General features: G+C 33.1%; 2 protein-coding genes across 3 annotated transcripts; one reads left to right on the forward strand and one right to left on the reverse strand.

Moving 5' to 3' along the window:
- Positions 1-385: 385 nt before the first annotated feature.
- On the forward strand, positions 386-4,940 carry LOC112288579 (plastidal glycolate/glycerate translocator 1, chloroplastic). Its single transcript, XM_024532891.3, has 9 exons — positions 386-882; positions 1,849-2,011; positions 2,189-2,341; positions 2,531-2,792; positions 3,031-3,146; positions 3,375-3,484; positions 3,628-3,805; positions 3,962-4,091; positions 4,363-4,940. Exons 1-9 carry the CDS (start codon positions 505-507, stop codon positions 4,517-4,519), a joined length of 1,647 nt encoding a protein of 548 aa, XP_024388659.1. The 5' UTR covers positions 386-504; the 3' UTR covers positions 4,520-4,940.
- A 1,081-nt stretch (positions 4,941-6,021) lies between these two features.
- Positions 6,022-9,395, reverse strand: LOC112288587 (protease Do-like 5, chloroplastic). Of its 2 annotated transcripts, none has more exons than XM_024532912.3 (8): positions 8,857-9,395; positions 8,371-8,508; positions 8,036-8,098; positions 7,724-7,813; positions 7,290-7,412; positions 6,952-7,039; positions 6,514-6,588; positions 6,022-6,259 (listed from the first exon to the last, which is right to left on the reverse strand). In XM_024532912.3, the coding sequence occupies exons 1-8, from the start codon at positions 9,214-9,216 to the stop codon at positions 6,108-6,110; spliced, it is 1,089 nt and encodes a 362-aa protein (XP_024388680.1). In that variant the 5' UTR covers positions 9,217-9,395; the 3' UTR covers positions 6,022-6,107. The 2 variants fall into 2 exon arrangements, with proteins under 2 accessions (XP_024388680.1, XP_024388671.1); XM_024532903.3 differs by having other exon boundaries at positions 7,290-7,496.
- Between the last annotated feature and the right edge of the window lie 6,976 nt (positions 9,396-16,371).

Below are 16,371 nucleotides of genomic sequence, written 5' to 3' on the forward strand. Positions count from 1 at the left end.
TTCACCATTCTAAAAATATACCATTTTGCTAACCATATTGCGAACTCTTGTTCATGCAGACCTCAAAAATAAGTACGACTTAATAAGATTATTTCTCTGAAGAGGTGTTTCTTGGACCATACAATACGTAGATAGTACTCAAATGAAATCCAACTTCGTCATCTGTATACAGGCCATTTGAGGACCAGGAAAGATTGTTTGGGATGGGTGCGCAGTGCGAAAGCTGCCATGGGTGAGATGTGAGTGATTGTAGGCCGTAACTGCGGCAGCGGAAAAAGTAGTTAGGAGAGAACTGGGCCAGCCAATCCCTACCTGCTCTCAATTTTCAAAGATGATGGGAGGTGAAGACTCGCATCCCACTCGATCTGCGGCGAGTTTGTGGTGATCAACAGCCTTACTTCATTTCCCCAGTCTACTGTTTACAGCGCTCTACCTGGAAGGTCTCGCAAGGCCAGTGCGCATTACCACGAGATTGTATAGTGATTGGTCTCAGAACAGACAGCCATGGACATCTCGTGTCTTCGTCTTGCTGCTAATCCGCAGCTGGCTCTGGCCTCCTCTAAATCCTCGATTCACAATGCCTCCACTTTGGATTCTGTGCTAGGACTTCCGCGTTTGAGCGCGATGAAATGGCGATCGACTGTCGCACTAGCCAAATTGGATTCAAGCAAGAATGGAGGTCGCTCACGGAACGGCGCGTTGGATTCGTCGTTAATGAGGTTCAAACATGTTGGCGGACAGGTTTTCAGAGCTTCAGAGCGTTTTTCTTTCGGTTCGAAAGTATCTGATGGAAGAGCGTGCGGATGGAGCACATGGGTTCGCGCCGGAGAAGAAGTTGGAAAAACCGTCGACTCGACGGCAGGTCAGGGAGTTTTGCACATGGTATGTTACTTACGCCGCAGGCTTGATTATTGTCTCCCAATCAAGGATTGATTTCATTCAATTGTTCCATTGCGATGTTTGTAAGCTGCAACATGTGATGATCAAGTGGCACTAGGTGATACGCTAGCCTGGGGGTCTATTCTGGAGGTGAGTGATCAAATTTATAGATAAATTTAGGCATCTTATTGAGCTTATTTCGAGGTTTCGTGGTCAGGTTGTTTGACTATGTACCCCATGACATTTTTTTTTTTCTTGGTATTAAGAAAGAAACCATTCCACAGACTCACACATTGGTATCGTTCTTCAAGGAGGGTGTAAAGTAGAGTTGTAAGTTGCTGAAGAGCATAGATTCTTTAAGCATACTAGTTCTCTTCGAATGCGGTATGGGGTATTTCATGGGTTTGAATGTTTTAACGCACAAATATTTCATACTATTGTCGACAGATTCACAGTTAAAGACAGACATAGTTCTTGAACACTCAGCACTGAACCAAGTTCAAGATAGATATAGGACAAAGCTCAATCAAGAAATTTCATTTGAATCGAATCCCAGGATTTTAATAGCCAGGATGTTAAGACCAGTCCATTTGAAGCCACATGCGAGGAGAGTGATGTGAGTGGTTTGGCATCTCCAAGGTCTTGAGAGAAGGTTGATGTACAACTCTTCATAGCTCGATCAATAGATGATAGACAGGCTTTTCGAATCTTTTGCAAGTAACCTTGATTTATTTATAAAGACCTGTGATCGCTTGTGTACCACCATGTAATCAGGGATTAATGTTACAGTGAGCGACTGTGTCGAAGAGTTTGCTGCCTGTTATCTGCTGTTCTTTTTGAGATGCACTGGAAGTGAAAACGTAGCCGTATTTTGAAGACCCTCATTGACCTTATATGCACATTAGCACACAACAGGCATATCATGTTACAACTCAAATAGTAAGAAGCATAGGGTTTCATGATGTTCAGGTCAAGGAAGGACTGCATCTGGCTTTTTCTCTGGGAGCATTTCTTGCCCTCGACAAATACCTCAAGAGCATGTTCTTGGCCAACGCCATACGCTTCCCCAGTGCGCTTTTTGGAATGTTATCCTTGTTTCTGCTGTTAACAACACTGAGCGCTGTCAGCACTGGTATTGCTTACTTGGCTTCTTCCTATTCATTGTCACAAAATCAGGTTTGTTTCGCATGTTGTGTGTTAGTGGCGAGTATCTTGGCCAATTTTTGCCCCGTAGTTTTCATTATAGACTTGCACCATCACAGCGTGTCAGCAGGCTTGAAGACATTAATGTGTGCTATGTCCTTTGTAGGTGCTGCGAATAAGGTGGAAGCTTTCTTCTCGCCGGCCATACTGTTCATCCAACGTTGGTTGCCTCTTTTCTATGTGCCGTCTTTGGTGGTGGTCCCTCTCGCTGTGAAGGGCATTCCAGCTTCCGAAGGAGTCAAAATCGGAGCGATATTATGTATAGATCTGCACCTCAATCTAGACAAACTTCAAAAGCTGTGGTGAAATGGTTGCCGTCTGATTCCTTCAATCCCTCCGGTTCCACACTCTGTGACCTATTTGTATGTCACAAGAAACCTCTTATACAGTTCTTACGATTTGGAGGGAGTTAATCACGAAAGCGTTTGGTTTGAACAATGTGTTGCAGTTGGAGGATGGATGGCCTCCTTGCTTGTGGCTGGCTACACAGCAGTACAGGTGCGAAAGATGGTCAACACAGAACTCCTTCCAGCAGACCCTGTGCCCAAGGCAGCCCCTTTCACATCTACAGAGCGTATTTCCTGGATTGCAGCTATGTTGGTCTTCTTTGGCGTAGCTGTGCGTTATCCCACTGTCTTGGGGCCTGAATCCACCACTGCTGCTCCGTTTCTACTTGCAGCGACTGTCGTGGGATACCTGGTGGGCACTAGGTAAAAGCCTCTTACAATATTAATATCAAGGTTTAAAGGGAACATGACTTTTGTAGAAATTCGGTAATGATACATCAAACAACTATACCCAAGGGATGTAGTAACAGTTCTGTAAGAAAATACTGTTATTAATCTATCATTGTAATATTTGTCTATACTTTTGAAATTTTAATTCTCTAAGTTTAGTGTTAAGGTTCCAGTCATATAACTAACATGTGCGATACATGTACTCACGCAGTTTCCCTGAGGCAGCAAAGAAGGTTTTCCATCCAATTATTGTATGTGCTGTTACTGCTGATATTGGTGCGTACGCATTGGGTATGGCAACAGGCAAAGGATTTGAACCTACTCTAGGTATGTGCTCCTTGAATCAAAAATTCTAATCATCTCTCTGTCAGGAATGATTCAGACATTCGTGGTTCTGAAATTTTGGGATGTTCAAAGCTTTGTATGTACTCTGATACGACTTAAATTTTGCACGGATTCGAATGTATTACCTTTTTGGATGGCATACTTCGATTGATGCGTATCTATGTATACATATGGGATGACTGCTGCTAATGGGAATCAAGCGTTGTGCAGGAGCCTATTTGACGAAGAGTGCAGGTAGCCCAGGGGCTGGTGATGTACTCATGGGATTCCTGGGCCCAGTGATTCTGTCTTTTGCATTCTCCATGTATCGACAGCGGAAGGTTGGTGCATAATGGAGTTTGTTTCTATTTTTATTTTCTTTCATTTAATTTAAATAAATTTAAAGCATGATTTTTTCCGATTTCTGTGGCGATGACAAATTGTAAATGCGGCTCTTTTCACCTGATTTTTGTACATGTTGCAGGTTGTCCAGCGGCATGCTGCCGAAATTATTACAGGAGTGGTGGTATCATCACTTTTCTCCTTGTACTCCACGGCAGCCATCGGTCGCGTTCTGGGGCTTCTACCAGCCCTGACTGCTGCAATTATCCCTCGCTGCGTCACTGTAGCTCTGGCACTTCCTATTGCCACCTTACTTGAAGGTCAGTTGCATGCTACATCCTTCTATTCTTGTGGTAATCTGAGAAGAACAGTGTTGCAGAAATAGCGAAGTCGTATTTTAGCTTGCATAATGTTTACTGGTGACGAACGGTTTTTTGGCTCACCTGAAGTTTGATTATGTGGCTTGGGTACCACAGGAAACAATGCGTCTCTTACGGCTGCTGCAGTGGTGGTTACGGGACTTATTGGAGCAAACTTTGCTCAAGTGGTGATGGATAAGTTTGGGTTGAAAGACCCCATAGCACGAGGCATGGCAACTGCCGCCAGGTTTGTTGCCCATCCATGCTCATCGATATTGTCCACCCTACTTTTGCCTGTGCTGGGTTGAAAATTAGAAATTTATGTCAAATCTGACGTTACTGCTAGGTCCTGAAGTGAGTCACTGTGGCAAGGAAAACGCTGGAGGTTGGTCGAGGTGAACATGAAAGTGTGTTCCACAGATAATTCTGTGTAACCAAATAGATCACATTCCCAAGATGCTTGAAAGAAGTTGTTCCATCAAAAGTACTGACCCTGGGTCTGTTTATCTGTGGTATAGTGCCCATGGATTAGGGACGGCAGCGTTGGCAGGAAAAGAACCAGAAGCACTTCCTTACTGCGCGATTGCATATGCCTTAACTGGTATCATCAGTACACTCTTATGTGCTCTTCCACCTGTGCGAGCCTCGCTGCTGTTAATAGCAGGAGCAGCTTGAAATCTTTGAAGTCACCTTCATGGCAATGAACCCTCTTGATCAACCTTGTTCGTGGCCTAAGGTATTTGAAATCATTGAATCGTTTTCTTTTAGTCTTATTTAAGTCTTGGATAAATCACATCCTTGTATCACCAGTGTTGCAAATGGAGTTGACACGAAGTATCTCATTCTGGTTTTGATCAATTGTAGATAAAAACTTGATGGTTCAGTTTTTTATTCGTCTCATGTCACTTCACTTCACGATTTGTAGAAATGCATCCAGATATTTGGGAGAAAACCATAACTGGAAGCTCACGTACACATACTGATGAAGTATCGCCATGTTGGGGAAGTATCTTGTCTGAATGGAAAGTAGTTTTTGCAATCATTGTATCTCTGCCAAGAATATAATTGTGAGAATAAACACTTTGAATTCATTTAAGTCATGGTCTTTTTTTTACAACTGGGTTCTAGAATCAAACTATCTAGTGCCAATTTATGATTTTTTGAAGGGCTAAACAGCAGTCTAGTACGGCTAAAGGATAATGAATGATAATACGTGTAATGACCATGAATGAAAAGGGGATTCACTGTGAATTCTTCGTGAATTACAACTAGATCACTTCTGATTGCTCTTTTTCTAAAGGTGAAAATGAAGTACTGATGTTTTGAACAAAGTAGGTGCATGGTAGTTACCAAAGTAGGCGAGAATGCTGACTTTATGTACATTAAAAATGCCTAGTGCTTTACTGTTTCTTTATGTAATTTTGAAAATACCAAAAATTGTCATTGAAATGATTGAATCTAGACATGATTAAGCTAGCATATAATATTTCCAACAAATCTCTGGCTAATAATTTTTCTTAGCATCAATTGTGACAATTCTTATTGTTCCAAAACTTGAGTATATTAACTTATTTCTTTTATTATGACTGTTATTGTTATATATATATATATATATATATACATAGATATATTACATTTCAAACATTCGTTTGTAAAAACCTTGACTATTTTAAACAGTAATGAACTAAAATAAAATCAAAATCTGTTAACAGATTTTGTAATAGGTTTGGTAAGTGGACATAAATTGGTACAAAATCTTATGCATTCTAAAGTCAAGTATCTCAAATTTGATATAATTTTTTTTTTGTTGTTTGTTTAAAGTATAATTTGATACACCACATCAAAATTTGTCGTTAGTGTAATAAAAATAATACTTTTTCATCTAACTATATCCCAACATAAGCACTTACAATTAAATTTAGATACATTTACAAGTGTTTTTAATTTTTACTACAAATGAAACAATAGAACTTATTGCTTGCTTGCTTGCTTTGATGCTCCCTTTTCAGAAAGCAAGCCTACACACCTCCTCATCCATTATTTTCAAATTTATTCTTCTGTAAATTTTTTGTTCATAAATTATAAATTTTGTGATTCTAGAAAAGAAAAGAAAAACACACCAAACACGTATTAGAAGGATACTGTTTGATTGTTGAGCAGGACTTGTGTGTTCACAATTGCAACGTCTGAATTCATGAATCTTGTTTAGAGATTATAACTTGTACAAGTACACTCAGAGCGCTCCCATGTCCTTTCAACACTTCTATGTGCTATACCGTCTTGCTAAACTCCTCGATGGGATGGCAGGAGGTATTTGAGTTGAAGAGACTGTCCCGTAAACAATCAAACGGGGTACTAGCATGCGAACTGTATCGATTGAGATGGCGAAGTTCACACCTGATGACATTCCCGAGCCTGCAGATTGACATGAAAAACATTGAAGTTGAGCCCAAAGTTTCCACGCTGAAATTTCATTTCTCTTGAGTTTGGTGTTGGTACACCTCATGAAATAATTGAGAGATCTATATCAAAATTTCATATGTAAAGAAACCCATATATTTGATTATCATTAACCTGAGGTCAATGATCATACACGTCCCAAATACGAACGGAAAAATATAACAGTGCTCAAGATGACGCCATACGAATCATGTGAATATAACTCTGACCTGCACGAGTAAAAGTAGCAGTATTTACTCCAATTATTCTTCCAAACGAGTCCAACAATGGCCCTCCTGAGTTTCCTGCAAAATCCAGTCAGCAGGTGTCAAATATCGATTATTTCAAACAGTAATTCAGCAGATAGAGAAGATGAATTGATCTATGACACTTCATTCAAGCATTTTTTACGTCGAGCTCCTGCTACGAATAAACTGACACAAACGGAACCTAGAGATGGGACGTTCTCTTGTCACGTCTAGACCGATGCCATGCTAGTATGGTTAAGACCTTCCTGAGCCAATCGAGTGAAGTACCAAGACAAGTCCCCCGCTCCTTAAAAGAACAGAAAAAGAAGAAAACAGAAGTACCGAAAAGAAAGAAAGGAAGAAAAACCAGAATACTTGGAAAGACAGAAATGAGCTTTGACTCCGGAGTCCAGGAATTACCAGCGTTGATGGCAGCATCTGTCTGGATAGCACCAGGAATAGGCAGCCCAGCAGGGGATGGAATTTCTCGTCCTAATCCACTGACCACCTGCAGCCCATTCCAAGGTCGTGTATTGCATTTTATAATATCAATAGCATGATATGCCAAAAGGGAAACTTACAATCTAAACGACGAATAAAGTTACACATGTGAAGAGCCTTCCAAGGAGGAATAAGCCAAACTCGGCATACGTTTGCAATGCGAAAAAGAAGAACCGTCTGACAGTTTCTATTTGTGTAGCTAATGTGGTTCACTTCGAGGGAAATAAAGCAGAGCTAGGATAATCAGCAGCGCATACCCCAGTGGTGAGCGTGTGCTCAAAACCATAAGGATTGCCAATAGCAAAGCAGTTTTGGCCCACGCGGATGTCTTCAGATGTCCCCACTGGAATCGGGGTCAACCTGTCTTCCGGTGCATCGATCTCAAAAAGCAAAATCGCTTCTCTGTTAGTTCGACACAAATTCGTGTAGAGGACACATGTAGCAGGCTTCACAGTAGGATCTATCTAAAACGTACCTAAGAACAAGGAATATTCAGTTAGACATTTTACGCGAAGGTTAAATTCGACAAATACATTTCATTTTATGAGCAGCAGAACTGTTGAAAGTAGAGACTAAACTTGCAGGATTTAACTGCAACTCGTAACTCTTCCCCTTTGAAGTCCCCTTACAAAACAATTAACAGAAAAGTCAGATTCTTGGGCTGAATTGTTTTGGAAAACAAGATGTCTACCTTAAGAACAGCAAGATCGTGGCTTGAATCAATGCCAATCAGGGAAGCATCGTGCACTGTAATTTTCCCATCACCTCCAAGAACAGACACCTGATAAAGGGCAAGGCCATGAACCACCCAACTAGCCACCTCAGATCGCTGATTGACTTTACTCATCGGGCAGGTAACAGAAGAAGATTGCTAAAAGAGATCCCGCCAACGAGAAATTGAGGCACAATTTCCGACTGCAATAATTAATCCCCACCCAACCCGTGAAAATCTATATAACTTCAATACTTCTGGGTCATTTTTGCAGCATTAGCAATTACGTACCTGAACTTTTTGCCACCCTGAGGAATCCATAGCCAGTTTTGCTACCACGTGATAATTTGTAACCTACATTGACAAGTTATGTGTGAACTTGATCAATAAAAGGAAGAAACTATGATAAATATTTGTTTGAACTAGATACTAGTTGGTAATAACAGTTGGCTTCGGTCTATTCAAATGCAAATTGTGAATCTCAGAATCGAGGTCAGTCCCAAAGCAGCACCAGATACTAAAAACTTTACAGATATTCATGAGCTTCATCAACGAGAAGTTTTCATGGGAAATTTGACGCAAAACCAAACAATATCAGAGTCTGAAAAAGGGTTTCAGATGTCTACAATGTGGCCAAACTTGTCCCAGATAAAACCCGAGCCTATGCCTTCCACCTTCACATCATCTTCACTCACAGGTTGTCCTACAGTTTTGGTCCCCAAGGTTTGCACATTCTGAACCGACACTACAGACCTTGTTGCTTTCTGCAATTTTCAAGTACCTGAACCTTGGTTAATGATGTGAATAGTCAATAATCTCAAGATAATAAACACGTGTACGCTAAACACTGTATGTATTCAAGTGCTACCCCAAATTAATATGATGGTTGCTCTGGAGATTCCTTAAGAGGCCTACGTTTTGGTAGTATGCAATTACAAAGCCCTTGAATTCTAAATTCCAAAATTCGTCGGAGGATACAACAATTTCAGTACAGAATTAGGCAAAATCTCCACGCAATTAGATATCTCACTCGATCATAAACTAGAAGAGCTTTCCAATCTAAAATCTAGTCCCTGGCCACTAGCAATGACGAATACAAACAATGACGTTACCGAAAAGAGCTCTATCAAGCTTTCCTCCTCCTGGTCAAATTCATCCTTTGGTGCTGCCGAACGAAGCTCCAGAGCATGCGAGAGTGACGCGAAGAGCAACGGAGACGCAGCCAACAAGCTCAGCATGGCAGAACGACGACTTAAAGAAGCTTCTACCACCACAGCACACCTCCTTCGAGTTTTCAAGTTGGACACGACATCGTCCCGCAAGGAACTTCGGCAATCCAATGAACACCGCTTCGAGTTCAACCTAGAGGATGCACTCCAAATCCTTAACCCCTCCACACGAAATGATTCTAGTATTCCTGTACAATGCGAGGCACTGATGCGACTACAATTCGACGCAGCAGTAATCTCCATAGCCGAATAAGAATAAGAGGATGAGGAAAGATGGAAGCAAAAGCAAAAAATGTAAATCAACACGAACAAGCTCGCATAGTTCCTCTCAATCTCTGGATAAACACAGGAAAAGTGCAAAAAAATGCAATTCCATCGAGAGCGCCACCAGAAATGATGCTCGTGAAGCGTGTGTCGCGAAAATGTGCCGGAAATTCACAACCAGACAACCTGAGGTGACTGTCATCACCAGTCTCAATTCTTCGAGCTCTTCCAGGGAGCTTCGGAGCAGGCTCGACGTCCTCTTTGGAAACCCTTGGATGAATGATTTACGGGTGTGTCATAGATGAATGATCTCGGTGGCTAGATGAATTTATGAATGGTGTCTTCGAAGACCTGTCGACACTTGTGGAACCTTTGTCTGATCATTCCATATTTACCACGCTAGTCAGCGTAAAATTATCATATGGTGAATGCATCATTCTAGTTTATTTCAACATGACAACATGGTGTGTCATCTTTTACATTCTAAAAAGCATTTTTTATATTTTAATATTATATAAAGTATAGCTTAAAATTGCATTAGGCAATTGGTTGTAGATGAAGAACAATTAGAGCCTGAAAATTTCTAATAATTAAGAAATAATGAGGTGTTTAAAATATCCTTAAAATGATCTTAATTCTTCTAAAATCCCAATTCCTATCAATCTTAAATCTCAAATCCTATCAAATCTTAAATCATAGATAAAATTTGAAGAATCTTAAGCAGTTCTTAAAGAAATTTTAAGAAACTTCTAGTAAATTCAAATTTCTAAGGATAATAATTTAACAAGCTAAAAATCTTAATTTTATTATTAGACAAACGTTAAATTTATTATATTATTAGATTTTTAAATATAATATAATATAAATTTTAAAAATATGTATAATTTGTAAATTAAAATTGATGCAAAAAATGATCATAAAATATGGCTCTTTATTTAGAGTTTCATGAAGAATTATAATAGCCAAATGTTGTAGCTTAATTATAAATTTCTATTCCAAATTAATATACAATTATATTATTACATCTTGTATTAATATCTTATTTATTATTTATTATTTATTTTTATCTAATTTCTAAATCTTCAAATGATTAAAGATTAAAAATTAATTTTGATTTTGTTATCCATTAGTCTTATTTTAAAACTTTTTAATATCTTTATATTTAATAATAATTATTTTAGTTATTTTTTTATTTTATATCTATTTTTATTTTTTTAGTAATATATAGATATATTATCCTTTCAAAGTATTATTTTAATTCATATTTTTGATAAGTGTCTTATAATTATTTTTTTAAAAAAACTTTATTAACATTTATACATAAACATTGTGCAAAACTATAGAGATGCAAAGATGTCACAAACATCAATATTAATGGTGATAAATAAGAAGACAAGAGGAGAAAGGAAGAAGTATATAAAAGTAGGTTAATTTAATAAAATCTTCGTGAAAAGCTTTATAAACAAGGATTTGACTTTACAAGTATTTGTAGGTAATTAAGAGGTTGAAAACTTGGTCAATAAATTGCCTATGTATTGTATATGTTGACTACTTGTTTTATAAGCTAGCCTTATGTTGAACATGTTAGCTACAAGCATGCATATTAAAAACTTTTCTTACGAGTTTGACATGTTTTTTGCAAGTTGAACATATGTTAGATGACTTATAAAACAATTCCAAATAGCTTCTTAATTAGATAGTATATATAAAGGTAAGATAAAATTATTCTTTATTTTTATTAATCAAGACTCTATAGGCTTTTTACATTTGGTAATAGCCATTTTAGTTTCTTCTTAAATATTCATCATTTTATTTATTTATTTATCATTTTATTTACATAATTAAATTTAAAATTTACTTCAAAATTAATTTTGAGAAGTATTACTATTATAATTATGAGGGAGGCAAGGATAAGTATGTTGAAGAAGTTTAATGAAATAAGATCCAAATTTCAAGAATTTCTACAATAAAGCAAGCTCTATCAAAGGTTAAATTTTTTTTAATAAATTCATAGATTTACTCTTAGTTTATACTTTTGATAAAAAAATATTTACAACTCTTTTATGAAATTAATTTATTTTTAGAAGTACTTTTGGCAACATTTGAAAAAAATAATTGTAAAGGGTAGCAGAGACCATATTCCTAATTGTACAACAAAGATCATGCTCTATTACCATATATGCTACCAAATTCCAAAACTTTTCTAGTGACATAGATTGAAATGAAAAAGCCGTTATCAACCAATTTTGATATGGATTGAAAGATAGTATATAGAGTTATTATCAACAATTCTAACAATAGAATTATTTGAATAATTTATTACTCAAGTTATTACATGCAAGAATTGACTTTTTGAAAGTTGCTAAGAACAAAGATTTGGATTAAGAAGAATAAATCAAATCATGATGATAATTCTTAAGTTTTTTGAAATTTATTCATCAAGGCCAAAACCAATATAAATTAATACAATGAATTTCAAACTTCTTACTAAGCAAGAAAAGATTCAACATCCTCAAGAAGATTTGTGCTTATATTTTGGAGAATCTAAGCACATTACTCTACATTTTTCAAAAAAAAATTATATCACAAAATAAAGAGCATAGTTCCTATAGAAGATAATATATTGAAAAACAAGTTTCTTTTGCCATAATAGGAGTTATACAATTAGAATCTTATACAACATCTACTAAAGATCATATTCTCTTCTCAAATCCTTCACCTTGCTTCACAATAGATATTAATATTAATTAAATAACTACAAAGTCTTTATCTTACTAGATTTAGGAATTTCAGTTTTTTTTAAAAGCAAAGACTTTACTAAAAAAAATAAGAAATACCTTTAATAAAAAAAACTAAGTTTGTACATGTTTAGATTATAGATAGTAATTTGTTTTTTAGAAATTTTATCTATAAAATTATTTCTTTGAAAATAGTAATTCATAGATATAATAGCTTAACAATATTTAATGTGGTTAAATCTCTCTCTAATTCAATTATTTTAGGATTATTGTGGCAAAAGAAGTAGAATTTTTAAATGGATTAGATCTTTCTTAACCTTTTTTTTTGTAATTTAATCCAAAACTTTGTTATTTAAGTACATAGTCGTTAGTATAATACAATCAAATCTTTATTGATAGATATAAGAGCTTTTAAGAATATTACAAAAAAATGATTAATTTTTAATATTTATGTTACATCCATTTTTGATTGTGAAAAGACTTCAAGTGGCATTCCAAGGCAATATCAAGATTATTAAGATGTTTTTGAAAAGAAAAATGTAAATATTCTTTTACAACATTGTTTCTATAATTGTTCAATTGATCTTTAAGAACAAGCTTAATTACCTTTTGGATCAATCTTTAGCTTATTATAAAATAAATTGGTTGCATTCAAGAAGTACATTGAAAAATATTTAGCTAAGAATTTCATATGTCATTTAAAATCTCCAAAAATAGCTATTATTTTATTTATGAAGAAAAAAGATAAATCACTACAAGTATATGTAAATTATCAAAAATTCAATAAAATCATTATAAAAAATAAATATCCTCTATCTTTGATTTTAAGACTTTTTGATTAATTCAATCAAGTAAAGATCTATATCTAAATAGATCTATAAAGAGCATACAATTTGGTACGCATAAAAAAAAAAGATGAATGGAAGACTACATTTTGAACCAGGTATGGACATTTTGAATATAATTTCATACCTTTTGGACTTATAAATGTACTAATTTCTTTTTAACATCTATTGAATGATTTTTTTAAGAGTTTCTTAATAATTTTTTTATTTTTGATCTAAAAAATATCCTAATCTATTCTAAGAATACAAAAGAATATGAATTTTTTATTTTTTGTGTATTACAAAAACTTTAAAATACCATATATACATGAAGATGAAAAAATATATATTTCATATTTTTCAAGTTGACTTCTTAAGATACATCATTTTAAATGATGGTCTTATAATGGATCTTTAAAAAATTTAAAATATCATGGATTAGAAGATTCTAATAATAATAAAAAAAATATAAAATATTTTTTAAAATTTGTGAATTATAATCAAGTCTTTATCAAGAATTTTTTTCAAGATGCTACTCTACTTATACATTTAACTTATAAAGACAAACTTGAATGGAATAAAGAAGATGAAGTGGCATTTATAGCTTTGAATACAACTTTGATTTTTACACCAATCTTGTACAATGTTGACTTCTCTAAGGCATTTATTTATTGATACAAATACTTTAGATGTGATATTATTGCAATTGGAAGAAGATAACAAACTTCATATAATAACTATTCATCAAGAAAAATTTTAGTAACCAATAGTAACTATGAAATGTATAATAAAGATTTTTTTGTAATTATAAATTTATTTTAAGAGTAGAAATATTATCTAGAAGATACTTTTAGTCCAATCACCATATATATAAATTACAAGAGCCTCAAATATTTTATGTTAGCACATATTTTAAATCGTTTTAAAGCTTTTTAGAAAATGTCTTTGATAAGATTTGAATTCAAAATCAATTATCAAGTAAGAAAACAACAAGGTCTCTTAAATGCCATTTCTAGATATTTTTACCTTGCACTAAAAGAAAAAGATGTAATTTTTGATTAACAATAAATCATTCTTTTAAAACTATAGCAATTTCATCTTTGAGCAATGAAATCAACATTGACTATTGATTCAACATTTTTCAAAGAAGTTTAATCAAATATGTAAATTGAACTTCTTATTCATGATACCAAAAATATTACTTCTAACTTTCATAATATTTCTAAATTTAAATTTAAAAATAATCTATTCTATTTTAAGATATATTTATATATTCTAAAAGTTAAAATATGATTATGTGCTTTTTAAGCTTATTACAACTTCTCAACAACATGATATTTTGGATTTAGCTAGATTTTAGAGTTAATATTTAAAGATGTTTAGCAAAATCAAATATGAAAGGCAATTAAAAACTTTGTACAATCATGGAATATTTTTTCAAGATCAAAAATTCTTTGCCATTGATCTTATGGACTTCTTTAGCCATTACTTATATTAAAATAAATGTTGTCTTTGGTTTCTATGGATTTTATTACAAATCTTTTAATTTCAAGTTCTTATGATTTAATATTTTTAATAGTAAATTATTTTATTAAGGTGTTACATTTTGTATCACATATAAAATTTATCACAAATAAAAAAACATCCAATTTTTTTGTTGATAATATCTATTGCTATTATGGATTACTAAGATATATTATATAAAATAAAGAGACACAATTTGTATCAAGATTTTAGCAAACTCTTTTAAAAATATTGAAGGTGGATATAAAACTATCTTTGGCTTTTTATCTTTAAAGTAATGGAAAAAAAAAACAAGTGAATTAAGTCTTAAAGAAGTAATTTTGGTATATTATTAATTACTACCAAGATCATTTGTCACGTCTTTTGTCATTTGTAGAGTTTGCTTATAATAATATAATACATTATTTTATTCAACAAACACCTTTTTATGCAAATTATGGGTATTATCTATAACTTGATACTTTTGACTTTTTAAAATTTGATAATCTTATGATAAAAGATTTGATAAATTTTTTCTTAAAACTATATGTAGCAATCAAGAAATAATTAAAAGAAGCTTAAAAATAATAAAAGATCTACATAGATGCTTATTGCAAGGATTTATTCCATATAAGCAACAAGATATGATTGCTTTTTTGTAATATCAAAAATATTTATCTTTGTAATAAGTTAGATTATCATAGATTTTGACTATTTTTTAATTATAAATAGATTAATTTAATTACTTATTGATTATACCTACTAAAGTCTATAAAGATCTATATTATATATTATATGTCTCTTTTTAAATCATATAAGACTATAGATATATAGAGGAGAAAATAAATACTACTTCTTCTTATAGAAATAGACAATAATAAAAAAATTTAAATTGAAGAAGATATAGTAATTTTTTACCATAAAAGAAATAAGATTCATAAAAAAATATATTTTATCTTCTATTTTTTTTTATAATATTTATATATTTATAATGCTAAGAAAATGAAGAATCAACAGTTAATAAATTTAATTGAATAACTACTGTTTGTTGAGTTGCAAGATGAGACATTGTAATTATTACAAACTTCTAAATGACATAATAGAAATAAAAATCTTCAAAAAAAACATGTTCTTTTTTAAATGGATAGTGAAATATCACATGCTATCACAACTTTATAAGAAAATCTTGATGTTTGATAATATTATTGGAGATAAGAACCACCATTGATAGTCTTTAAAATATTTTATTTGAAGAAAGTTATAAAAATCTTAACAATGATGAAATATTAGAGTGTTCTTTCTATCTTGATATGAGACACTATTGATGGATAAGATGACCTATCAATTATCTTCAAAGAAAAAAAAATATATATATATGATAAATTATCATAAATATACATACATATTCTAATAAATACCAATATGATTACGTAGAAGTAGAAAAAAGTAATTAAAAGTAGATTAATTTTATAATACTTTTTAAAAAAGCTTCATAGATGTTGTTTTGACTTTATATGTATTTGTAGTTACTTGATAGGTTAAAAACTTGCTCAAAAAATTAATCATCTATTGATAGCTTGTGGAATAAGCTAATTATGTGGCACATATATAGAAAAATTGCCTTGCAAGTTAAGATATGTGTCTTACAAAGTCAACACATTTTAGAGATCTTATAGGATATTGTCACATAGCTCTTAGTTAAGAGTATATATGGAGGTAAGAGTGAAGCCTTCTTTATTCTTGTCGATGCCTTTTTAGTCCTTAGTCTTATTTTAAGTCTTTCTATTCTTCTTATTTTTAGCAATAGCCATTTTAGTTTAATTTTATATCATCTTTAAGTGACTTTATAGTTCTTTTCAATGACACAAGAGTACATTAAGGATTTTCTTTCTTTAAAATTTATATCTTTGATAGTTTGAAAAGAGTGCTAACTTATTATTTTTATCTAATTTTAGAATTAAGTAAATTATTCTATTTATATTGTTATATTTTGAAAGTTACAGACTATGCAATTTTAAAAAAATAATTTTATTTTCTAACATTGATTTTTTTTAAAAGAATAGATTATC

Source organism: Physcomitrium patens, chromosome 1 (genome assembly GCF_059467195.1).
Source record: "Physcomitrium patens ecotype Gransden chromosome 1, ASM5946719v1, whole genome shotgun sequence".
NCBI lineage: Eukaryota > Viridiplantae > Streptophyta > Bryopsida > Funariales > Funariaceae > Physcomitrium > Physcomitrium patens.